Raw genomic sequence first — 23,092 nt, 5'->3', positions numbered from 1 at the left:
AGGGAGGAGGTACAATAGCCCTGTCTTTTGTGGCACAAATGGAGCAGAACCTCGTGATGCACACAGGAACAGCAGTCATGCCAGGCCTTTGTGCTCGCCATATGGGCAGAAGGCTCTCCTTTGCTCACACATCCCTGTAAAGGCTCATCATGCTTTGGCCCAAAGTGCTCAATTCTCCTTCTCAGTGGTGACCCCAGCAGGATAGCTGTGTTTGGGGTCACTAGAGTACCATATCCAACCCACTGAAAGCTTCTGCCCACTTCTAGACAATAGAGTATAGAATACCATAAAGACAGAATTTCTATAAATGGTGATAATGTGCTGTTGGGTCTCTCCAGGTGGTGATGCTTTCTGACTTAGTCAGAAATTGCTCCCTGATTGTTGACAGCCTTGAGGTAACCCATTCCTTCCACAGTGATAAGTAAGTAGAGCTACATATTCACCAGCCTCTGCTTCTTTGCCTCTGAAACTCACAGACAATGCATCATGCATCAGGCTGCAACTATCTGTTCCATCTCCTAAAGTAAACATTATTGATTTGGTTTGATTTTTTTTCTCCATGTGTGGCAAATACAAAGTCAGAATTTCTCTACACAACACCTAGGAATATGTACAAAAGGGGTTTTTTTACAGTACAGGTCTTGGAAAAAACTGCTATCTAGCAGTGCAGTGCCATAGTAATTAGTACCAACAGGAACATTTCCTATTTATCCCATTCTGGGACCTGTTCAGTCATATCTGTTTTGGGTCTTGAGCTGGATGAGACATGTGAAAAGGCTTTATACTTATTCTTTTAAAAAAGGATGTCTTTTATTTCTAGAGCTGTATCATCAACTGTACTTTAAAATCTTAAAAAGTTGGATTTATTTTTGCTGTTGAATAGGAAGATACCTGATTATGAGTCCATTTTAACTATACATAGCTCAAGAGCAGACAGTGAAACAAAAGTCTCAGATATATGGAGTTAAACATAACCTCAGCTACCGGGTCTTTGTTATCCATGGCTGACAGCCCAGTTAATAAATGTTTTCTTACTGGGATGCTAGACTGGAAGTTAATGGTGAAACTCATCCACAACATACTCTAGATTCTCGAGACAAGCAGACACATCACAAACATAGTGGCAGTGGCATGCACAAAATTTATCTGTGTGGGGGTTTTGTTAGTCAAACTTGGGTTTTCCTGTTTACTAGCCCAGGTGCAAACACTGCATAAGCAGAGAAATTTGGACAGGGAGTAGACTGGTTCATGTTTTGGATACATTGCTTGAAAATGGTGCTTACTAGTGGCAGGGTTTTATACAGAGAAAAGGGTAGAGGGGAAGGATGAAAGAGGAAAGATTTTGGCAGAGGCTGGAGTTCAGGCATGCAGAAGAGATATCCTAGTCCACATAATCATAAAAGGGTCTCTGCTTGCTAGACTAGCTACGTGTCTCCTCTTAGGTGTGTGTCTTTAAAAGTAAACGACATAGAAGTGCCTTTAGACTTTGTGAATTGCTAGACCAGAGCCAAAAAAATTCAAATATGAAAAAAAAATGTTGTTACTTTTGCCATTAAGGGAAGAGTCTTACTCTAAAAGAGTTGAAGCCTGAATTGTGTCCATGGCAGTTTTCTCCTCCTTTTCAACATCTACCTATATTTTGTTATCTGGACTGAGCAAAAATTTAGGGAAAGGGTGGCAGAACTGAACACAAGTAATTTCTTTACTTGGTCTCAGCCCATCCAAAAGAGTCTTTATAGAGAAATAGAGAAAAATCCACAATTCTCAGTTCCTGTAACAGAAAAATTCCTAAAATATATGACCTTGTGATGGTTAAAAGATAGCCAAGAGCCAAAGCTGGGCAATGTTTTCATCCCAGTTCAGCCATGTCATGGGTCATGTGGTTCAGCATGTGAACAGGAAGGTGAGAATGGGTGAACTTTTGCCTCAGTTGTGCAGTCCATCAGAGAATAAATGGAGCAAATCACTCTGCAGCTGGATCAGGAGGTGAACGGCTGAATACCTCTCACACAGAGGCCTTTGTGTTCTGGACATGATCTAGCATTATGATGGGACACACTAGTCTGAGGCTTTGTAGCAATTACTAACCCATTATCACGCTAGAACATGAGATCATTTATCTTCTAATTCAGAGTGTCACCTGTTCTTCATTTGCCAGTCAATAACCATTAATTACTTTCAGTGGAAATTTAAACAAAGCTTTTCCCCTCTGTTAAAACCAGTAAGCCATTCAGTAATGACAAATAAACCTGGAGCTGTATCACCCCCTTTCCTCTCGTTCTCAGCCTCGAGTCTGGTACAATATGAATTCTTAAAGGAAATGCCTAGAAATTCATAGGTCAAGGACCTTTATTACTCTGATGTGAGGAGAATCACATTCCTGGCACTTAATGTAGGGAAAGGATATAGCTACTGCCTGTTATATGGATGTCTTATTGGTTGTCATGGGCTGTACCTGAGGAAATATAATTTTGACTGGGGAACTTGTTCAATGTTTTTTCTCTCTTCTGGCTTGCCTTGGCATTTTTTTACAGAGTGTTCATGCAGACCCATGCAAAGTAAGAGCATTTGGTCACCTTCCTCAAAGCAAAACAGACCTATCACTTACTTTGTAATTTTTAGCGTTTTAATATTCTTCATACATGATTGGATTGAGGTAACTCTAAGTGCCAACTATTGTGGATGCCAGAAAAACTAAAAGAATCCACAGTGAGAGATTCTCAAGTAACCATTAATCTAAACATTCTTTCCTGGTAGGATTTGAAGCAAAAATTGCTTTTAGCAACTCTGTCTGCATTGTTTGATAATTTCTAAGTTGATCCTGTTGAAATTTACTGCAGTTTAGGTCGCATTGCTAAGATAGTGATTGCTTGCTTTTTGAAATGGTAGACAAGAGTTGATAAATCCAAATGCATAAAACCTCATTGGGCCCACTCTCAAAGGCTGGGTTTTTTGTTAGTATTTTGCACTGCCTCCTTCAGTGTAGGGTGTGTTTTAGAGTAAAGAGAAACTTTCAATTTTCTTTCATATTAATATGAAAAGTAATGCGTAAATACTTTAAATACTTGCTGGATCGTTGAATGTCTTGGCATAAGTACCTGCACTGAAACTGTGTCAAAGGAATTACAACACTGAGGTATTTAAAAGTAGAGGGGTGACAAAAAATTGTTGGAAGTCTGATCCTGCTTCTGCTTAGATAAATTAATATTATTTTACCAATGGTCATAGTAAATAGCAGGCACTTGTGCTAAATTGCATATTCAGTCAACCAGTGTAGCATTTTTGGGTAAGGGGGGATTTTAACCAATAAATGAGGTTCTGTTGTCGCATCTCTCTCCAAGGCAACTGACAGTAGAGCATCAAGGCAAGAAAAGGAGTTCATTGTGTATGGCAAACATCCACCAAAGTTGGTAGGAGAACCACTGCCCCTGACTGTTTGTCTAATGTTGGAAATCCTTATTTGCCCAAATAGTGCCTTCTCATACAAAGTGTTGTTTTCAGCTAGACTGCTTAAGGAAGCCTGAAGGTCTGTGAACTCAGGGACTAGACTGGGAGAACCCAAACTATCAACCACTTATTTTAGATAGTCCTGTTACCTTTCTGTGCAGCTACTGCTACTGTGAATCTTGCAAGCTTGTTCAGTCATGAAGAAACAGGAGTTGGTGATTTACAGTGACCTCTCAAATCAGCAGGGAAACCCCAGTGTTCCAAAAAAACTCGTATGAGAGATACAAGTTAAGACATCTCCTCCCCACAAGATGATTTTCATCAGCCAGTTGGGTATTTCTGCGTCATTGGCTAGAATCTTCAGTCCTGGAAAGGAAAAATAAAGTTGCTGCCATTGTCCTGCCCAGCAGGTCATCTCCCTAAAGCACAATTTATAATTTATGTCGAGGACTTACACAGCAGTTGCCCAAAACCAAGCCTTCTATGCACGTTCAAGAAGTAAAAAGGTTCAAAAGGAACATGTTCATAAAATCTTGTCAAAACTTTGGAAGATGCATAAAATAATAACTGTAAAGAAAAACAGCGAGCACCTAGAACCATTTAAGTGGAATGTATTGCCTTGCTATGCAGGACACTGATTTATTGAGAATAGAGAGGAAAAACTGAATATTTCAGGTGGTATTTACCAAGAGAAACTGAGCTATCCCAAAGCTTTTATTAATCTGATTTGCAGAGTATCCACTACCATCAAGGGACCTACTAAAGTTGTTTTCTTTAAAGCTGATGCAAAGAGGTCAGTGCAAATAGCCTCGTGGATTACAATGTGAGAGGATGACAGTCCTTTTTACCATATGGAGAGAGAGTTGAATTATTTTGTTTCTCTTTTCTGGTTATTTATTAAACGAGGATCATGCTGTACAGGTATTCCCTTTTCCTCTCCAAAGGAAATGAAGCATTTGCATCATTTGATTGATCTGAAGTAATAATTATTCTGTACACCTACATCTCCTATGCAGTCAGACAGTCCAGTCACTAGAGCACTGCTCTGCACATCAGAAAATTGAAATGTACCTGCAGTGATATCTCAGACAAGTCACACATGTCTTTGAATGCCTCTTTTCCATCTGCTTTCCAGCTTTTGTGCTGACTTAGCTGGCCAGCCCTCTGAGATGGTGCCCACCCATCATTACTTGTATGTGGAAGGGGACTCTGTGGGAGACGTTGCTGTGGGAATTAAAAGCTGGTCCCATGAAATGCAAATATGTTGACAATCTGATGAAGTTTTGCTTCAAAAGATACTGCAAAACTCTTACTGCATGAACAGTCCTCTGAAATCGGTGTTAATAGTTGTGTTGCTTTTCTGCCTGGGTTTTCTCTGTTCCTGTGTCAAAAGTTTCTTCTGCAGCACTTTAATATGTAACATTCAGCACTTATTCAGCAGGGAAACCGGATTTACTTGGTTAAATACCTTTTTAAATACTTACTCTTAATTAAAATTCAGCTTAGGCAAAGGAAGTGTGGCAGAAGAAACAGCCAAAAGGATCCATATTTTCATGCTTCAGTGTGTTTGATATCATTCTGTAGCAGACAGACAACAGCATTCTGGATTGAAACATTACAAAATTTTGCTCTTTTCCCCATATCGATGTCAATTCATGCAGTGCTTGAAACAAGTGAATCCATGCTCATGAGCACTAAACCAAGTCTCAGTGTTCAAAAGTAAACATATTAAAGTGTCCCCTGCAGAAACTCCTGCTGTGAAACAAATTGAAAATCAAATACAGCATTGTTTTCTGTAATAAGAAATAATTGAACTCTTTTCAGAGTTGCACTGAACTGGTTAATAGCCACTGTGTAGAGAAAGTGCTAATTTCCCCAGCTTGGGGTATGTGTGTGTGCGTGTAGTTATTTCCAAATCAGAAATGCTGTAATACAATATCATGTACCAAAGAGGCCACTTACATGTGCACTGAATCTGACTTTGTTTATCTTTCTGCAGGCCATGTGGCTGATGTTGCAAACGGATGAGCCTGAGGACTTTGTCATAGCCACTGGGGAGGTCCACAGTGTCCGTGAATTTGTGGAGAAGTCATTTAAGCACATTGGGAAAACCATTGTGTAAGTATGAGGATGAGAGAGTAGCCACAGGTTGAAGATTTCTAGCCTCTCATATTTGCTGTGACAAAACAGAGTAATTTTTGTCTGCATTCTTCCTTTTTTTTTTCCCTCCCTTTACTTTCTACTTGTAACATTTGAGACCTTCCATGCATGAGTGACTGCCACAGCAGATATGTCTAGTGTTTCCCTCTAGATCATAAATTAAAAAGGTATATGAGTAATCTTATTTTTTTAATCAAAGTCTTCATCCTTTGTTCTCCCTGTCTTGGGGTAGGGAACATTCTCCAAAGATGTTAGTACCAGGGTGCTGATCATCACCTTCCTGCAAGAGGGGCTTTTCTGCCCGGGTCCCCACAGTCCTGCTCCCATCCTCTGTGATCTGAAGAGGTGGCACCTACCAGCCCTGTTCTTTCCAGGTGGCAGCCCATCAGCCACACTACAGCCACTGCTACTTATGTAGCAAACTGCTCTACATTCCTATCAGCTCTTCTCCTATGAAGCCGTAGAAATGTTGAGCAGTGGGTGCAGAATGTTTACAATGCATATTCCACATAGTTTGATTGAAAATACAAAATTCCTTCCCAAGGCCGTATAATAAAACCAGGATGGCTTGGTGAGCGCTTTCTGTAATTTATATTTTTATTGTTTATTATTTTTTCAATTTCCCTCCTTCTGTATCTTCTCTGGGCCCCATGCATCAACATACCAATCTCAGCTGGAAAAGGGAGAGGAAAGCCACAGGCTCTTCCATGACGCTAGCGCCAGGGCTGCTCCTCAGGCCATCAAAGTCACTTGTGCAGCTGGTGAACTTTTGACAGGGCCAATAAGTTTTACTTGGGAACAAAAACTTGACAAATTCAATAAATATGCAGAAGTGCACAGATATATACAATATTATTTGAACAGCCAGTGGGTGGCTGGGGAGGTAATAACATTTTCTCCTCAATGAGTTTTTAGTCTGGTTTCAATTTTTGGCATCGACTTTCAGAAAAAGAAATTCTGATGAGGGAGGGAGAGACCGTATAAATAGTATTTCTGACCCAAAAGCTCAGTTTGGGGAATAAGCTTCTCTCCATGTTTTTCACATTTCTTGACTGCAAGATGTCCCGTATACCTTAACAGTAGTGAGGTTTGAGAGGCTGAAGGGGAGATAGTAGGAGCTCTAGTAATTGTTTTGTCTTTCTTAATTTTTCTTCCCTTTTTATAGTTTTGTTTCTTGTGTTTTGTAAGCTAATTCTACCTAGTAAGAATGGATAGGAAAATGCTGCAGATTCAACCGCTCCATATGAGTAAGAATTCTAGTGATTTGGAGAACTACCATGTCCCCGTCTATTATTATTCGTCAAAGCAACAATGAATGTTTGGTGAACAACTTTTTCAATTTTTAAAATGTTGATTACTTACAGTTAGAGGCTAATGTGTAAAGGTCAGTACCTAGCTGAATGTCTTTATTTGCAGATAAATAAATGTTCATTTTTGATGTCACTAAATTTGTCCCTTGGTTTAAAACTAACACCCTGCTTTGGTGTTAGTCTAAGAAGTCTCAGCACTTCCCAAGAGTGACAAATCAGCATCTGTTTATCAGAAAGCAAATTAAGTCCTCAAGAAAACCTAAAGAAAATAACAAGGCCAGAAATAAAAGTGAAAGTACTTTTATTAATAGCTGCTGTTATAGAGGGGATGTTAAAGGATTACTTTACATTTAGTTGTTCCTAACATTCAAAATTTTGTGTCCTGTTCATTTAATCTTTTTGCTCACATATGGCTCCATATGGTAGAGTGTGTGTCATTTCTGTTGATGTTTAATGCAGTCAGTATTTGGATTGAATCAGTCACAATCTGATCTCTCAGAAAAACTTCACAGTATAACTCCAAATGTGAAGTAGAGCAGGTATTTTGTGTGTACAAAGGGATAGTTGCCTTTTTTAATTACTAATCAATAACAGTAACTTGCAAAAATTATATAAGAACTCACATGGCACCTAGTGACATGGACTTTTAGGAACACAAATTGCTTTATAAATGGTGGCTTGGGTTTCTAGCCTCCCTGGCTCTTCTGAAGTTTTTCTTTCCTGTGAATAAATTTTTAATTCCTTAATCCATTTACAGGTGATATATAACTAACTACATATGGGGCCTGAGGTGACACTTTAAGTGCTAGTGATAATTTTGCTGCTGATCATTTTGACAGTGGCATAACTCTGAATATTTTGCTTGTAGCCTGTTCAGATAAACCAGCCATTCTTTCCCCCTGCACCCAAGGCAAGAATAACATTACAACGCACCCACTACTCATCCTGTAGCTATTGCTCATCTTTCAATTGCACTAGATGTAAAATATTCCTCAGGATTTGGGAAGTTTTGTTAAGAACCTCCATAGTTTTTCCAGGTGTCAGCCTGACCCATGCTTTTGCAGCACACACAGCTCCTCCTTGGCCAGCTGTCTGGTAAGCTCTGTCTGGTAACCTTTCTTTGAAAGTCTCAATGAATTTCTACTCCCACCTCCTCCAGTTTGAATATATCTCCTTCAGAGAGGAGCCTGACAGAAAACCCCTCCCTTTTAGCATCATGAGACCCCACTGGTGAGTGCCATTGATCTCTAACTTCACAATTTATGAGGCAGTTCCTCAAAGTTTGGTTGAGTTATCTGAGGTTTCTGGATTTGTTTTTTTGGTTTTTTGGTTGGTTTTTTTTTCAGGATTGCAGGTATTCTGAAATTTTTCAACCTCAAAAACTTACCTGGGAAATTTCTAGCAGCTTTTTCCTCTGCTATGAGCAACGGCACAGCTTCCCACTACTGCTGTACAACCCACTTTTCAAAACTGATAAAATGATGGAGCAAATGTCCAGGATAGATATCATGGCAAACAAAAGTTGGCAGAGCTCATGCCACATCTGAGAAAACTGAGCACATGTGCAGGGGCTCTTAACCATCCCTACTTTGTGCTTTGTCAGGGCAAGTTGCAAATGTAAAACCTTAGCTGTCATGATACTGCAGTAGAGAACAGGAAAAAAGAGATCCTGGATGCCTCATCAGCCAACAAAAAATATTGATTTTATTTTTTTAGGTTTTTTGTCTTCCTAACAATTCACATTAACTTGTACAGCTGAAAATCCAGGACAGCCTAAAAAGTCTTTCCAAGAACATAACATAATATTCTGTCCTAGCCAGTCATTAGCACATGTCAGGACTATGTCTTCTAGCCAAAACAAGAGAGAGAGAAACTTTACTACATTTTTGTAACTAATGAAATGTACAGCTGCAATAAGACTGATTCCCTCTCTGAAATGGACTGTAAAGTGTTCATGGAAGTTTATCTACCTTGTGTGGCTTTTTTTCCTCTTACATTTCTTTTTCAAGGGAGAAATTTCAAATTATATTTATATAGTCCTCTGAATCATTCAAATTCAGTCCTTTGTACTAACAGGAAAGCCTCAGAGCTACAAATATTTTTCTCCTGTAAGGATTACATTTTTTTTTTCTTTTACTTTCCCTTCTGCCTATTACTAATTAAGAAGTACTTGGGGGAAACACTTCCCGCCTATAATTTGAACTACAGCAGGGTAAACGAAACAGGCAAACGCTTGTCTTGACTAATTTTCTGCCATTAATCTTATTAAATTAGAACAGGATTGCAAAGATAGCCTGAAACCACTACAGCACTCAGAGTTCTTTGCAGACTGCTACAAAAACTCCTGTCTGCAAATGTGGAAACTAAAAAAAAAAAAGAAAAAAGAAAAAAAAAAAAAAAGAAAAAAAAAAAAAAAAAAAAAAGAAAAAAAAAAAGAAAAAAAGCCCTGCTCAAGCTGCAGAAAGATTAAAAAAAATAGAAATGCATCCACATTTGTTACACAAATATACATTGCTTCCAGGATCAGAATTAATTTAGAAAAAAAAAGAATATTTTACTGTAGTCATTTGGTTTTATGTACAAATTTTATCTTAACTAACATGCTAGTTGGTCTTATAAAAGATCAGCCTAAAATGGGGAAGTTTGCAGATCAGCTGTAAGGTCTTCTGGAGTGAACTCCTGTGGCCTCTTCAGTGGCAGTGAAGGTTGAACTGAGATTGAACTGAGGGAGAAGAGTTTTTCTTGTTTATTTGTTGGGGGTTTTTTTTGTTTGGTTGGTTTTTTTCTTTTTATCTGAAAATAGAAGGCTGGGTTACAGAAACAGATGAGATTTGAAGGTTTGCTGTAAGAATGGAAAGCATGTGGGACATGGAGGAGGAGCCATCAGCAAAACAGCTGCTATTTCCAGATCTGGCTTTTGCTCACCAAAAATTGCTGGCTGGCCAGTGCTGTGTGTTGTATTGAAATCAGAAAAGAAAATTAGAAACTTTCAGATGAAGAGGAGAGGATCAGAATCTCATGCAGCACCTGGAGCATTTTGAAGGGAGGTAGCTGAAAGGAACCCAGCCATCTCAGTGAAGAATGCTGGCCTGGGTGAGCCCTCACAAAAAAGAGTCCTCACTTTGGTCTGCACCAGTTTTGTCATCATTCTCAAAACAGAGAATGTATTTCACTGGAGCATTTAACCCACCTCAGCTGCAGAATTAATTCTTTCAGCTGAGCAGGCCCTCATTCCTTTCTTATCGATCCAAGGTTTTATCTGCAGGCAGACACAATAACTGTTTCAGCATTGAAGTTAAGACCTGAAAACTGTAATAGTCTAATTATGTGACTACATAAGAGGTATGAGAGTTTCTCCAATAGAAAGACTAGGTTAGAATGAAATATGGTGTTTCATGGTAAATTCCATATATCCCACCCCAGAAATTAAATTAACATACTTGTCACAAATGCGATTTGGAAAAACACCTCATTTCAGGTCAGCTGGACTAATTCAGTTTTTTCCTAACTTCCATTAAAGAAAGGATAACTTAAGTTAGAAATTTTTAAGCCATTCTGAAAGAAATAAAAAAATCCATTCTAAAAATGTAAAAACCTCTCTTTTAGACATTATTAATATAATTTTGTATCGGGCTGACACTAATGGAACTTACTTGAAACTAAAACTTTTCTTTCCATAATGCTTTGATTTTCACAGAAGCGTTAATATTCTTTGAGAAAACAGTTTCTTCCCAACAACTTTCACAAGTTGGAGTAAAGGGACAGAGCTTCAAAAACTTTCCAATGAACTGGAAAGAAGAAAAGAAAAAGAAAAAAAGAAACAAGAAATGAGGAGTCCAGCATGTATTTTTTTAATCATCTTGTTATATGGGGAGCTGAAATTAAACTTTTTAAATCTGAGCTTGACAATGCTTAGACTATTGGACTAGTTTAAAAAAAGCCCAAAAAAACATCGAATACCTGATTCATTAGAGCTTTAAAAAAAAATTAATACATTCCTTTATGGTAGCATGCTTTTGATTTAAGTACAAAGTCATGGCTAAGCAATCCCTGTATCTACGATTACTTTGATGTATCAGAGCTTCTGGCAAGGTTGGTGGTTGAGCTGGTGGCAAAGGAGCATATGAAGAGTCATATTTAAAGTTTCCCTACAAAAGGTTACTTGCAAAAGATATTAATGGTCTGTTATATGGTGTCAGTTTTGCTGTTTATAATGTGCCAGGACAGAATGAAGTGCTTTGGCTTAACTTTGTGTGTAGCAGAAATTGGGCCACAGATCTGAGAAATATACACAAACAGTAGATCATATTAGCTGTGGAGGAAAAGCAAAATCTTCATACAGTTTTACTTTTAGTAATTTACTGTTCAGTTTCAAGTGTGAAAATATTTTCTATTGGCATTTATTTCATTATAAAGGTGACCACGATAGTTTTATTTTTCAAAAAGAAGCTGAGCAGCTGTAGACTCTAGGGGTCTTGAATTGTTTTTAATGCTATGGGTGCTGTTTCTATGTAAAGATCAAGCAAGGAGATGAAGTGCATATACTCGTTCAGTTTATCTCCACTTCTGTGAAAATTTTAATTTTTATTTGATTTCTTCACTACCTTAAAAATATATGCACTTTGACTTGTTTCCTCCTCAATTACAGCCAGCCCATTTGGTCCATTGCAGTGCTATTCCCACCACTCCTCCATTATCCTGACTCCCCTGTTTCCTTCCCTGCCCACCTCACACCCTGCCAGGTGTAGGCTCATGCCAAAGAAGCATTCATCAACACTGATAATAAGTATTGTAACAACAGTGATATGTTCATGATAATAGATATGAAATTAGCCTTAAGTCAAATGCACTCTGTAAATCCAGAGTTTAAAAGCCCTTGATGTGAAGAACTTTCCAAGCAATTAAACCTGCTCATGCATTTGAATCTTAGTTTCCTGGAAGATTGTGAGGTCACTGATAGTGGATCCACCAGAGCTGAGCACTGACTGCCACCCCCAGCGATCCCAAAGCGCCATCTCCGGCTGTGACATGGCAGTGTGGCTGCAAAGGGCATCACACTGCTGTGTCAGGAGCAGTTCCATGGTCTCACCCATCCTCCTCCAGGTGCAGAACACGCTGGCACACGGCTGAGGCCATCAGCATCCCTTGTTCAGTGGCAGGGGGAGGCTGCACAGCGTGGGGCAGGCAGCGGGCTTGCTGCAGAGGCTGGGGAGCAGCATTTTGGGCAAAGCCTGCACCAGGCAGCAGGTGCCTGCATGGGGGCTCTGGGCTTTGGCACCAGCTGGGCTGGGGGGATCCTCTGCCCATATAAATTTAGCCCAGTCCTGACGAGCCAAACTGTCTCCAGCCAGGGATCCTTCATGTTTCCCTGTTTCACAGGGCTGGTTTTGTGCCTCCGTGGGCATCTGCCCTGCACAGCAGAAAGCTGGGTGGTCTTTGGGCTGGAGCTGGCTGAAACCACAGCACAGCGCAAGAGTTCCCTGTGCCCCTTCCACCATGCCTGTGCTTCAGGATATTTTGGCATGACATATTCCAGTTAACAATTCTGACTGCAATTTGACTGTATTATGAGGGTGGTTGTGGTGGGATTTTTCTCCTGCCTTGTGGTTTGAGGGAGAGGGGAGAGGGAGTTGGTTGGGAAAATGGATGTCTTGGTGCTGGTGTCAGGCTGGTCCCTGCACAATCCCTTTTATCAGCTGTATGATGATTCCAGCTGTGAGAATGGAGGTGCCAGGAGTAATTAGAAGTGCAGCTATCAAATGTTACTTTGTTCACAATGTGAAGCACTTCTTCTTTTTTTTTTTTTTTCCTCCTTGTGAACTTTTCACATTACTGGGCTGGACAAAACGGGTGGAGATTTCTTCTCAAGCTCTTTCTATTGTTATATAACTTTGATAGCAACATTAAGTGAGTCTTTACTGGCTCAGCTGAGCCTTCTGGAGCCTTTTGGGTGTTAAATGGGGTTCTCTGCTCAGTGACCTCCAACAACACTGACGTCTCCTGCTCTAAGCGCTTCCTGTTGTTTTACTGGTGACTGTGAGTTTTCTATTAAGCTCATTTGAGTCCTGCACATTTTTACCCTCTGCCCTTTAAAGGGAGGGACTAATGTTAGTTTTGGCTTCTGAATACAAACTTTGTAGTTCAGGCTCACAACAGTGCAACTGCAAAGAAAGAAGGAAAGAAAATTTAAATTATAAATCATCTTTAGCATCATGGCATGCCCATTAACAACTGACTTCACTGTCACTATTATCTGTAGGAAATTATTTCAATGTGAAATGTTCCCAGTATCAAGCATCCTACAGGCTTTGTTAGTCATTCAAAAGTCATGAGTTGTGCTTAAAAATTTGTGAGATTTAAGACCTTGCAGTAATGCATATTTGGTATTTCCTTCTGCCTTTCAGTGTTTAAACCTTCATGGATACACAGAGGTCACATTTTCAGACTTCTTTCCTTAGCCCTCAGGGCTAGAAACTCAAAAATGAAGGCTGATATTGTCAAAGAATTAGATTCTTTCAGGAGCTTGAGGGGACAGGGGAGCAAGGAGAAATTATATCTGTGACAAAATCCCAAGAGCTGGGAGGAAAGTTAGTAGGTGGGAGGCTAGGGGTGCTTTTCTTTCCTTGCTGGTAACTGAGGCTAAATAGTCTAAATCACGGGGCTGATTTAATTTATACGTTTTACTTAAACATAAGAAAAGCTAGGGAATTTCATCATCACGTTTTTAAGCCAAGCTGGTTCAGAGCCCCATGGTATATACTTATAAGCAAAAAGCAAAGAGATAGAATTTCAATCATAACTCAGGATTTTGTATATTGAGTGGATGAAGTTTGAGGCACAGATTTACATTCGTCCACGTGTCATCTGAAGCATTTATTTGGATTGGAGCATTGTCCCCAGGTTTCCAGGCTGCAGCCTGACCTCCCCAAAGGCAGAGCTAGTCACCCACCAAACCATTCCTCTTCTGCTGCTCCTGAAACCAGGACAGCCTCTGAGAAATTGGTTCACAGTGCAACCAGATCACATAAATTACAGCAAATTGCAGGCTGTTCAACACATATGAAACTAATTTGAACAAAGAGAGCTGGCTTTCAGCTCACAGGTAGCAAGCAGAGTTTACAGTACATGTATGTGGAGTGCCATGTCAAGATAGGACCAAAAGCCCAAGAACTGTTTTTGTTGGTTTTTTTTCTAGTTAAGCACAAATTAAATTATGCAGCTTAATGCTATTCAAACAGAGCTTCACGTCTATAAAATTAACAGATTAAAGAGTTCCTGAAAGTATTGGCCAAAATACAAGAATTAAAAATATTTTAAGAAAACAGCTTTGAACCAATCCACAAATGAAAAATCTCACTGTCATATTTATTTGCAGATACATGAGACATTCTGAAATCAGGGCATTTTATTTTCCCTTAACATTATGTGTTTAATTTGGAAGTCCTGTATTTTAGACCTTCCACTGAATCAAAAACCAAAACAAAGAGACTTCAAAAGCCATTGTTACTCTATTCAAGTCTAAACTCTCCCTTTGTTCCTTTAGCTAATGAGTTTATACTGTCCTGCAGGGAGAATTGACACCAGCCTCAAGTAAATGAAAGCAGGCCAAATGTTGGTAAGATCAGAGCACTAAAGTAATTATGGGTTGATTAAATGTTTATCTTCTTTACAGGTGGGAAGGGAAGAATGAAAATGAAGTGGGACGATGCAAAGAGACTGGCAAGATTCATGTGACAGTCAATCACAAGTACTACAGGCCAACTGAAGTGGTAAGAAAAAGCCTCACTTGGCTTTGCAAATGAATAATCCAATCACTCAGCCAATAAATTGCTGCATTTGGCCAGCAGTCTGTGAAAACGGCTTAATTGCACTCCTGCTACCAGCTTTCAGAGCTCTAAATGAGCCTGCTTGCTGGCCCCTCACAGCCAGCTACCTGGGAAGAAGCAAGGAGCAGGAGGGAGCAGTGGGTGCCCCTCTCACAGAGATGCTGCTCCTCTTTGGTCACCCTCCCTGGGTGCAACAGGAGGTGCTCAGGGGGCTAAAACATCACAGGGGAAACGAGACAAAGCATAAAACAGCTCCTTGTGTGTGGGAATATGGTCATCCCTTCTCCAGCTGCAAACAGGGAAGGCAGAAGAAGGTGGGCAGTGGTGGGCTTGATTATAAACTACCACCTTGTGTGTTTCACAGTAGTGTTTCAACTCCAGCCACTCCTTGTCCAGCTTACATCTTTGTAACTGTGGATGCTGCAAAATGCTGGTTTGGATGAGCTCGTGTGCTTTGCAGGGTCTCACTCAGCAAATGCTTATTTGCAGAACACATCTTTACTCCCAGGAATGCCTCAGTCTTTCAGGGGTGCTAAACCAGCACATGCTGCTGGCAGGTCCAAATCCCTAACCCCTGTGCTCCAATCACCTGATGAGAATTCTGGGAGAGGGAAAAAACCAACAGTATTTCCAGGTCAGGCAGGGTGGTGGCAATACACAGAGATGGTACAGGGGGCAGCCTGGTTTCTGCACACAGGGAACAGTAGCCCCAGTTGTGCTTTGTGGGAGTGGGTGTACCCAGCAGAGGATTTCTCCCCTCCTGGGGAAAGTGACACAAGCCCCTCTTGCTGCTGACACAGCATCATCTGTCAGTGTGTCCATTCAGAAGAGCTGTGTGACCCGAGCAAGGGGGTGACAAGATCACCTTTGTGTTGTTGACACAGATTGCAGGGTGGGAGTGGGAGGCTGCATGTCTGGAAGTGGGCATGAGTTCTCAAACTGAAATTCAGAGGGGAATAGACACTTTCATGTTATGTTAAAAAGGGCTGGACCTGTGTATCAGAATCAAATGCTAGGAAGTCATTAAGAGCTGTCTGTCATTCTGTGCTGTGGTAAGGTGTCAGGATGATAAGGAGGACAGAGACAAAAGGAGTTGCCAAACAGGAAAAGGACACTTGACCCAACAAGTCTGTGCTTTGTGAGACCCACTTTCCTGCTTTGTCATACCTCTTACTAACAAGTACATATTCACTCCTCAAAATTCATGATCACTATGTAGCTCCTTGCCAGTCCTCACTGTAGTTTCACGTTATTCATGTGCTCAGATGTTTTCTGTTGAAATAGTGCTGCCCATGATCTTCCTCTTGGAACACAGTTTCTGGGTTTTAAATTCAGCTCATTATACTTACTGTTTTGGTTCAGTGCATAAGCACACATCCCTCAGGAATACTCATCGTTACTAGTGACTCCATACATGAGAATAGGGAGAATTCAAATACAGAGTGGAATGTGGGCTTGAAATAGGACTGTGCATAAACACAACAGATGTCTGATGTTTATCTGAAATTACCTGGTTTCCCATAGATCACCTTCCCTTGAATGAGGGCTGCATCTCTCTCTCTCAGTACCCCCATCTTGCCTTGCTTTTAATGCAGTCTTGACTTGGTTCCTGTGGAACCCAGGAAGGCTGTGGAGCTGCTCAAGCATGATCAAGGTAGGAGCACAAAGTGAAGTACCCTTGTCTTAAGGACCATGCAGAGGAGCTATGGGGGAACTCCTCTATGAGGAGATGTGATATCCTTTTTCTGCAATCAGTTTCCTTTTTAGATCATCTCAGGATGGATACCCAGAATCATTTTCTCCTTTTTTTTTAAATTCTAATTTGATTTCCATTCCTTGTCAAAGGCAGGCAAACTACTGTTTGTTTCTTTTAGTGAATCACATCTATGCAATTCAAAGCATGAGACCTAAACCCAATCAATCACAACAAAGCAAGGAAGAGCAATGAAATAACTAAAATGGACTGACAGCACGTGTCCCCTGCTGCTGAAGGCAAGAAAGCCTCAGGTTGACATTTTGGGAGGAGGCTTAGCCAGTTCAGTTAACAGGAATTCTGCTGTTGAATCACAGCTGACACAGAAAATCTGATGCTCAGACTCTCATGTCTTATTTGGAAACATTTCCGTCTGTCTGTCTCTCTAAAATTTAACATGGTATTCTGGAAATTGAAAATAAACATAATTTAATCTTGTGTACAGTCAGTTCTGACAGTGCCAATACATTCATTTGAAAACACATTTGTTTTCTTCAGTTAGTGATCCCTGGGGTCAAGGCCTCCCATTGAAAAGCTTAGCTGTACTGAAGAAGAAACCTTGAAATGTGAGACAGTCTTCTGGTCAAACTAAGTAGACCCTTTGAATGCCTTGGCTCTAAATCTCCTCACTCTGCTTTTGACTGCTGTGGGGCCCCTTGATATTTACTGGCCTTGGGAATTGTTCCTGTTAATGCTTCTAATGCCTGTCTTTCTCCTTCCTTCCTTGTGTCTTGCCAAATGCAAACCTATCAGTATCATTTCTTTCAGCTTTTATCAAATTCCCATCAGTATATTTTCTGACCCTTTTAAAAACATTTTCAGAGGGTAACCTGCTGTAAGAATTGGGGAAGAAATTTTGTTTGCTTCTTTCTTAAAATCAACAATTTCCACAAGAGCTTCATGGCAATTTTGCTTTTTATACTGAACTTGATACAATACGAAAGTTTCTTTCACTTATTTTGCAAGTTTTTTAAACACATGACTAGAAAAGTCATGTTTTACATTCATTTCTGCTCTAGGCATGTAAAGTTCATCTTCCAGTACAGTTTACTCACCTGTGAAATGTAAGTACTTCAGAAATTATCTCACTAGTCTTTTCTACTTACAATCAGAATGTTCATATTGTACATAGGCAACTTAGTGTATACTTGGATTTAAATAATTATTGGAATTCACAAAAATAAAGTTAAAGTATTTTTAATTTTTTTAAAAGTTAAAACTGAAATTCAGTGAGTGCTTGGTGAGTTGGAAACAAGTAGCCCTGCAGCATACAATGTCATAAACATCAGGTCTCTCAAACCCAAAAGTTGGGTAATTTTAACAGAGTTAGGGTCTGTCTTTAATTTTCCTATCTTTCAGCAGGACAATTACTATGAATTTGTATGCACGAATTTTCCCCCAAGAATTGCACAAATGCTTCTAATTAAATTTTATCCATTAAGGTGTTTAAGTGCTTCTAATATTTTTGCATGGCAGATATTAAGGTAACAGTTTTATAGGAGCTTGCTTCATTTCATTGCATTTTCCTGCAGCAGTGAGGATTAACTCCAGTTCTCACTGGTCTGTTTTGTCATCACAGACCGTAGATGTATATATATCTCAGTTAGGAGTTTACATCATTGTTTGAAAGGGGAAAATAAAAGAAGCTTAGAACCATGTGTAGATGTTTTTTCTCTGAATCTATTATTCTGCATGTGTTACAGAGAATTCTGCCCCTCTTCTCCCACCTGTTTCTGCAGTTGTCCTACAGCTTGCCTGCTATAGGAAGTGCAGGCTGAATCCGTGCATCACATTTGTTATGGACTGGCATGGCTGTAACTCAGGATGTGCATACATCACCTATGCAAATTTCCTTCCTTTAAGCAAGCCTGGAAACTCTGTCACAATGTGATGCTAATATTTAAGTAGTCATCTAGCCTCTTATTATTCTTCTTCAAAGGAGAAAGTTAGTTAGGTTACTTGCTAACTTCTTCCTTTTGTTATATGCCTTAAGCAATTTTTCTTTCAGTTCTTTCTAGCACTGATATAAATGAATTACATATATATATGATATATATACATCTTCTCAAGTGTGTCACTTATATAAATTTTGCATTTTTGCTCAACTGTGTTTGGCCTCAGTTACCCTTTTTCCTCCTTGGAGTTAACCAGGACGGCTTTAAATTTCAGTCTCTTCAGATGTTTTTTAAAAATTCAGCTCTGTGTTTCCCATGTTTCATAGGATTCCAGTAAAAATTCCTTGGGGCATATCACATTCTCCCAAAGTCAGCTTTCTTAAAGTCAAAAACATTTCTGAACTCCTCTAAGTGTTCCTGCCCTAAAGAGCATTTAGAGTCTAATGAAACCATGATCACAAACCCCTAAATGCCCCACACTTCCACTTCAGTTTTCATACAAGCTTCATTTCCTACTCTTAAGTTCAGAGCTGCCTGTGACTGTAAACTGTTCAGATATCTGCATGAGGAAACACGTGCTTCCCTTCCTCAAGGATCTTTTTGCTCATCAATGTCACTATGTGGCCTTTATTAATACTCATGAAAATGAAATGGGAGCATTCAAGGAAGAATAATCTTCAGATTATTTTCCTGTCTGTTTTCCTCTAGCAGTCAGGTAAAGAAGTTGTGAACTGTCATAAAACTGACAGTGTTCTCTTATTTGTTTTCTTTCCTCCTTGTTCTGAAAATGTATGTCAACATCTGAAAACTATTGCCTCTGATGTCCTTAATTCTCCTCCAAGCTGACTTTGCTTCTGTCTCAGCCAAAATGTTTATATTGTTCTTTACTTTAATCTCAACATTATCTCTGCATTGCTTTGCCATTCTTTCTTTTTATTTCTCCCTTCTGCTAATAAAACCTGCAGTACATTGTTTGTTTGTTTTAGTTAAGGCCTTACATATCAGGTATTTCAGATGTATCTCTTAAAATATACGTGTCAAATTCAGCCAAGTGAAATGATGATTAGTAGCAACTTGTCTCTATAGCATCTAACAGGCATTTAACATATTTTAAATATTTCTCAACAGGCCTGTGAAAAAAGGTTTGTAAAAAAAATAGCATCACTGTGTTTCTGCCTCTGAAACATGTATGGCAGAGCAGACAGTCTGCACAGCTCGAGTGATATTATTAAGCAAAGCTGGGGGAGAGCCTGATGGTATTGGGTTCTGCTGTTGTTCCTAGGGGATGCAACCATCCTTGACCATCCTTCTACTTTTTTTATGTCATCCCAATTTTGTTCACCATAGTTTTTCCTTAGAAGAAAGGAAGATCATTATTGCCATCAAGTTTTCCTCTCACTATGTCACCAAACTGGAGAAGCTTCAGCAGGCTCATGTCCAGTCTTGCTCTGTGTCTTGTTTAATCCTCGTAACAATATCTCAGCAGGAGCCCTAGCTTGCCTCCTTTCTAGTGGGAGCAGATACCTAGTGTGTGCCTCTCCAGCCCTCCCACACAAATTCTGACTTTTTGCTTCATAATTAGCTCATTACATCAGTATTAGTCTGGTACATCCAGTAAAGGAATCCCTCTGGACACCACTGCTTGTACACTGTCTTTTACTCAGTTGCTTCTCTTTGTGTCATCCTGCTCCTCCTCTGCTGTGCCTCCAACAAAACATTTCTCTGGCAACTTCTACAGCTGGCTCTGTTGCCCTTCTTCCTTCACCACCTCTTTCTTTGCTGTCATTCCTGAGGTTTTGAAACCAGCCATGTGTCATCTGTGACCTTCACATCCTCATTGATCTTCCTGAGACTCTCTGAGCCTGCTTTCCCATCCCCTAATGCCACAACCATCTGACAAGGCTGGCCAGAGGGTGTCCTTACCTCCTGGGGTCTGGGTTGGAGTGCTTTTGCACCTTGGGTGTCACACCGTATGGTCATCTATGAGATGAGTAGCTTTTCTTTGGAAGTGTTCACACTGGCTGAAGAAATCTCTGACTGATTTTGGGCAATGCAGTTTTCCATTTTGGGTGGGTAAAGAGATTGCAACCCCATTGAAAAGCTGGTGTGTAAAGATAAAGCTGTCATCCAGGCAGAAGGGTTGGTGGTTTTGATTCATTGCTCATTTTTCTAAATGCTGTTGACACATAGCAATTAGTGGCAGTCTTGGATGTGACAGATCTGGGCTCAGCTCCTGAAAACAGATTTTTAAATTAAAGTTAGGTGACTGGAGGATTAAGGCTGAGGGAGAGGTGCATGAGGATAGAAGGATGTCTACCTCCTTAATTAGACCCTACCTGATTCAGCCAGGCATCCAAGCAAGTGCTTCACTTCAAGGGCATGAATAGTTAATAGGGACAGTTTCCATACTAGTAGCCAGGAGTGTGCTTATGTGCATTGCTGCATCTTAATATGAAGGAGAGCAATTTATCTGTAATGGGGATTGAGAAGGCCAGCCCAAACATTGTGGGAACTCAGGAGGTGCCAGCTGATTTTTCTTGTTTGCCTGGCCCCATTGTACAGTGCCTGGGATGCTGAAATAACTCAAGACACTTTCTTTGGTCAGGTTCTCTTTAGGTAGCTTCACAGGCAAGGAGGAATTACTTCAAGTTCATGCAGTTTGTAGTTTTAATCAACTGCTCCAGCCCATGATTATTCTCTGCCTTCCTGGCACTGGAGAAGCCACCTCTTCACTTATTCACGTTTACTTATGCACAGAAAGCCTCTTTTTATCTCACCTCTGATCCCCTTGCCTCCTCCTTCTCTTGGCCTGCCATTTGGCCTCCTCCCCACCCCCTTGTTATCTCTCTCTGTTGTCTCACCCTCCTTTGGACCCTTGTTTTCTTATCACTGCCTGTGCCATGCCTGTCCCATACAAACACTCCAGCAGATGTGGTGGGAAATGCAAAGCCTCTGAAGGGAAGTCAAGAGGGTGGGAGAGAGCCTGGAGCAGGCAAAAGCCACGACAGAAGTCCAGGCTCAGGCAGCACCAAGACACATTTGTCACAACTGCCAAGTGTTCCCTCCTGCCAGCAGTCTCCAGCACCTACAGCCTATTCCCCATTTTCTACGTGAGATCAGACATTCAAAAGAGCCAAATTGTGGTTCAGCCCACATTTTGGAGTTTCTAGTGGCAGAGTGGCTCAGCACAAATCTGTTCCCATCATGGTTTTCTGAAGACCTTGGTGTTAGAGGTGCTTGAGGTCACCTACACACCTGATTACTGCTCAGATTTAAAAGTGGGAGCATGTCTGAAGATCTGTCTCACTTTCAGATGCTGTTTGTTTTATTTTACAATGGGTTTTTAAAAGTCAAGCAATATGTTAACAATACTGTTCTCGTTCTGATTGCATTTCCCACATCACTGTAACCTTTTCTTTTGAGTGTGCTGTGCCAATTCAACCCTTGCAAGGGTTTTGGAATGGCAGCAGAGAACGGTAAAGGACATTATTTATAAGATAAAAATGGCATATGAATACAGAGGATATGAGACAGAGGTAAGGTTTCCTTCAGCAAACCTGGAATTAAGTGCTAGTTTCATGTCTAGTTTCTCCAGCCTTAGCCAGAGCTTGCTTGCCTTCAGCTGTTTATATTTTATTTTATGAGTGAGTGGGTGTACAAAGGAAGATGACAAGCCCAGAGTGTTCATGTGTTTCATCTGAGAAGCCATCAGATGGTTGAAGTGTTGGCAGTAGCAGTTTCTGCTGGGTTTGGGTCAGCAGAGACCTTGACATCAGCCTTTCCAGCATGGAATCCTCCAGTCAGGGGTTTGCTGGGGAAATAGGTGTCTCCAGCCTGGGTATGCCATGGCACCTCATGTTTCTCTTCTTGAAAGATGGTGCTTCAAGCCACTGATTCTCAAAATCTTGTGCCACCTCTTGCAAAATATTTATCATTGTTACTTTGGTGATGCTGGAGATGTTATGAGTGAGTACAGCTGTCCCTCCAAGGGACAGTCCAGGGCAGTGTGAAAGAATCAATTGGACCAGGTTAGGAGAAATGCATAAAGGCATAGCAAGTTCTTAGGAATGAGGAGGGTATGGGGGTTTATCTCCAAAAACTTTAATTCATTATTTTTGTGGTGTTTTACAGTTTAAAAATTACAATATGCATCTATCAATTTATTTTGTTTCTTTAGTTACCTGAAGTTTGTTCCCCTAGAAAATAGAAAATATGGGATGTTTTAACTTCACCTCTGGGGAAAGAAAAGTAAAAAAAATATTCTGCTAAAAAAAAATCAGTTTTTCTAAAGAAAGCCTAATTTGGAGGGAAGGAAGGTAATTTTCTGCGGAAGTCAATACTTCTTTTAATTTAGTCCTAGAGGTCTTCTGTCTCCCCAAAAATTCTGCAAAGCGTTTTTATTCAGACTCATCTCTGTCCTTCACCATTTGCTATTTCTCTCAAAAGGGAAAATAGTTGAAAGGAAGTGGAAGTTTGGAAGTGGTTCTTTAAAAAAATAAACCTTTACATTTCCCCTCTATCACCTTTAAAATCATCATTTGTAAATTAACAACTTCATGGGGGAGGCATGAAGAGGTGGGACCTTTGCTATTATTGCTACATCTATGATGATGATGATGTTGAGGAGTGCTTGTTGAGGGATGTTGAGGATCAGCTTCTACAACTTCTTGTCTTGTATTCCATAAAAAACTCATAGCAGTG

General features: G+C 40.2%; 1 protein-coding gene across 2 annotated transcripts in view; it reads left to right on the top strand.

The window, feature by feature from the left end:
* GMDS (GDP-mannose 4,6-dehydratase) overlaps positions 1 to 23,092 on the top strand; it is a 397,060-nt gene that overhangs the window by 309,729 nt on the left and 64,239 nt on the right. For both annotated transcript variants that reach the window (XM_079300996.1, XM_079300997.1), the window contains exons 8-9: positions 5,447 to 5,565; positions 14,590 to 14,686. In XM_079300996.1, the coding sequence (XP_079157122.1) occupies positions 5,447 to 5,565; positions 14,590 to 14,686 (216 nt within the window). The remainder of the gene's footprint in view (positions 1 to 5,446; positions 5,566 to 14,589; positions 14,687 to 23,092) is intronic.

The sequence above is a fragment of the Erithacus rubecula genome (assembly GCF_903797595.1).
Source record: "Erithacus rubecula genome assembly, chromosome: 3".
In the NCBI taxonomy this organism is placed as follows: Eukaryota; Metazoa; Chordata; class Aves; order Passeriformes; family Muscicapidae; genus Erithacus; species Erithacus rubecula.
The sequence above is the reverse complement of the archived record's forward strand: the minus strand, read 5'-3'. Positions and strand labels throughout refer to the sequence as shown.